The sequence below is a fragment of the Acyrthosiphon pisum genome, chromosome A1 (assembly GCF_005508785.2).
Source record: "Acyrthosiphon pisum isolate AL4f chromosome A1, pea_aphid_22Mar2018_4r6ur, whole genome shotgun sequence".
In the NCBI taxonomy this organism is placed as follows: Eukaryota; Metazoa; Arthropoda; class Insecta; order Hemiptera; family Aphididae; genus Acyrthosiphon; species Acyrthosiphon pisum.
This window is the reverse complement of record NC_042494.1, coordinates 4,841,087-4,843,735: the sequence shown is the minus strand read 5'-3', so window position 1 is coordinate 4,843,735 and position 2,649 is coordinate 4,841,087. Positions and strand designations below refer to the sequence as shown.

The window sequence follows — 2,649 nt, the reverse complement described above, 5'->3', positions numbered from 1 at the left end:
GTATTAAATTATCTGAATAACTATGTCATTTAAGATTATCTTATTATTTAAAACCTCGAAAACTTCATATTTTATAAAATAACTGCTGTAATCAATTTTGATTTAATAATTTTATATCCATATTATGTTAATCTTATTTATAACACGTAGGTATAAAAAAAAAAAATACGTGAAGATATTCATAAAGTAACCAATAATAAATAATTATAAATGGTTTTATGCATTTTATAATGAATTGTAATAATGTATTATTTATTAAAATTTGAATGGCTCTCATTCAGTCAATTTTGGTTTTAGAGCCATGGTCAATTGGTCAAAATGACTTAAAAAAATTGAGTCTATCCGACTTCGGTATCGAAAATACCGGTTGCTATTAAAAAAAAAGTAAGTTGCATCGCGCATGCGCGTATCGAAGGGGTTAAAAATTTGAAATGTATCTGAAAATGTGTATTTGTATACCACAAGCTTGTAAAAAAAAATTCGATTTATTCCAACTTAATCCAGCCGAGAAATTCAGTGTTCCCTAAATTGGTGATAACATTTTCAAAAACGATCCAAATATATTACATATTAGTTTATATATTAGTAAGCCAACTTCAAGGATTATTATCTTATATTTAAATGACTTAGAATTTACTCATTATAAACTACATAAATATTTTCAAGAAATCATCCACCCATAAAAGAGGGTGTTCTCACTTGAAAAAGGACACCCTAGGTAGTACAAAAAATACCATAAATTTGGAAATATGGTATTTAGGTAGTTTAGGTTAGGTTAATACAATGGTACACAAGATAGGTACATAATACAATTCTAAAAATCAGAATTTGAACAATAAATTGTACTAATAGTGGAGAAAAATGGGGGTGAGTAGGTATGCTTAAAATATTACCCTGTATATAAATTATAGAATTATGATTATATGACAAAAAATATAATTACACGGGTTGCAACTATAAAGTTTTTTATTCCACGTCCCATTAGACTGACAAAGTAATTCATCAGCATCTTGTCCATTTGGTGCAGTATATGTTGGCTTACATGATATTGTTGCTGTTGTGTTGGGTATCAATAAATTTGAACAATTAGCATACTCTCCATTATAACTACACTTAATATCTAAACTATCTGATTCTAGAGGTGGGCACATTTCTATAAATGTAAATAAATTATAATCAATATAAATATACTTTGGCCTTTTTATATAGGTTTTTAATAAGTAATTATTACGGCATACGAATGACTATTATACAAAAACTTACCAAAACACAATTTATCATTTGTAGATAACCATTTTCCTTTTTCAAGACAAACCCTTAAACCATAAGGATAAGCCTTGTGATATCCAACTTCACAGTTCTCAATAACAGTGCGATGATGATTAATCAATGTACCGTGAGATAAAATATCATTAGAACCTTCATAAGAATATACAACTCCTTTGACAGTTGGTAAGACGCATACATTCACTTTACCCTGACCAATCTTAAATGTTAAAAATATATATTCTGTCTATTATATCTACGTTATCAAAGAGAAGTTGTCATTAAAAAAAACCAAGCCAATTATATAGTATATCCAAAAATTAAATTAAAGCTTTTAAATAATTACATTTACGTACATGTACGTCGAAAAATCCACGAATCCAATGAATATGATATTTAATGTCTGTAAAAATTGTGATTGAATTATTTGGATCGTTGACACTAACTAATCCGGTTAAATAATAAGAATTATCGTGTAAAAATGTTATGCCAACTCCGCCACCACTTCTACCCAGGGCCGGACTGCCCCGGCGAGTTACCGAGTAGAACTGCTGCGATAATTTTGGGCCGTTCAAGTCAGGAGGGGCCGTGCTCACTGAAAATATGTTAAGAGTTAGAAGTTAAAGAAATCGAGACTATAAACGAAAAATTACTATGCAGGGAATAAGAACGTACTCGAGGGCCGCCTCTTTGTAAGTGGGATGGTAAAGTGCGATGGGCCGAATTTGTCCAATCCGACCCTGCTTCTACCTACTCCTTGTCCTGAAACTATATATATTTTATACATAAGACATAAATTAATCATATTCCTTTTATTGTATAGTGGGTGGATAATTGGAAATCTGCTGGAGAGGGTAACATTTTTCGTTTATTTAAATGTTAATATATGTTTAAATATGTTAATTGGTCGATCACGGTTCAGAGGTTGGTCTTGCCGATAACGACAGTCGAGTAAGCCGCCTTAGTTTTCGACGGTAGCCCGGAGCCCGTCAATTATCGCTTGGTCGATTATTACGTAAACCGTTTTATTTAATTATGTGAACATAAATATTGTGTTCAATAAAGCATATTTTTACTAATAAAATAGCAAATATCGTTTTGTTTATACAGCCTTTCGTAAAAATAATATTAATATTATTTATTATTATTGAGCATTTTAAATAACTATTGATTAGTTATTTTTAAGAACCAAATTTATTTTATTTTAATTAATGAATTTCTGTACAATAAGATTTTTCTTTGGCTACCTATGAGACTTTGTAATATGGAAGTTTCATTGTATTTATTTTAAACTTAATTTAGAAACTTAGATTTTATTGTAAAATTTCCGTTTTTTTTTTGATTTTTTGTTTCTGAGTCTTATTATTGATAGTAAAAAATGTT

The 2,649-nt window shown here is 29.3% G+C and overlaps 1 protein-coding gene across 1 annotated transcript in view; it reads right to left on the bottom strand.

The window, feature by feature from the left end:
* Positions 1 to 2,649, bottom strand: part of LOC100159149 — an 18,035-nt gene that overhangs the window by 2,304 nt on the left and 13,082 nt on the right. Inside the window, exons 7-10 of the mRNA XM_016806376.2 lie at positions 1,942 to 2,034; positions 1,623 to 1,861; positions 1,264 to 1,486; positions 944 to 1,153 (exon numbers count right to left, since the gene is read on the bottom strand). Of these exons, the coding sequence (XP_016661865.2) occupies positions 944 to 1,153; positions 1,264 to 1,486; positions 1,623 to 1,861; positions 1,942 to 2,034 (765 nt within the window). The remainder of the gene's footprint in view (positions 1 to 943; positions 1,154 to 1,263; positions 1,487 to 1,622; positions 1,862 to 1,941; positions 2,035 to 2,649) is intronic.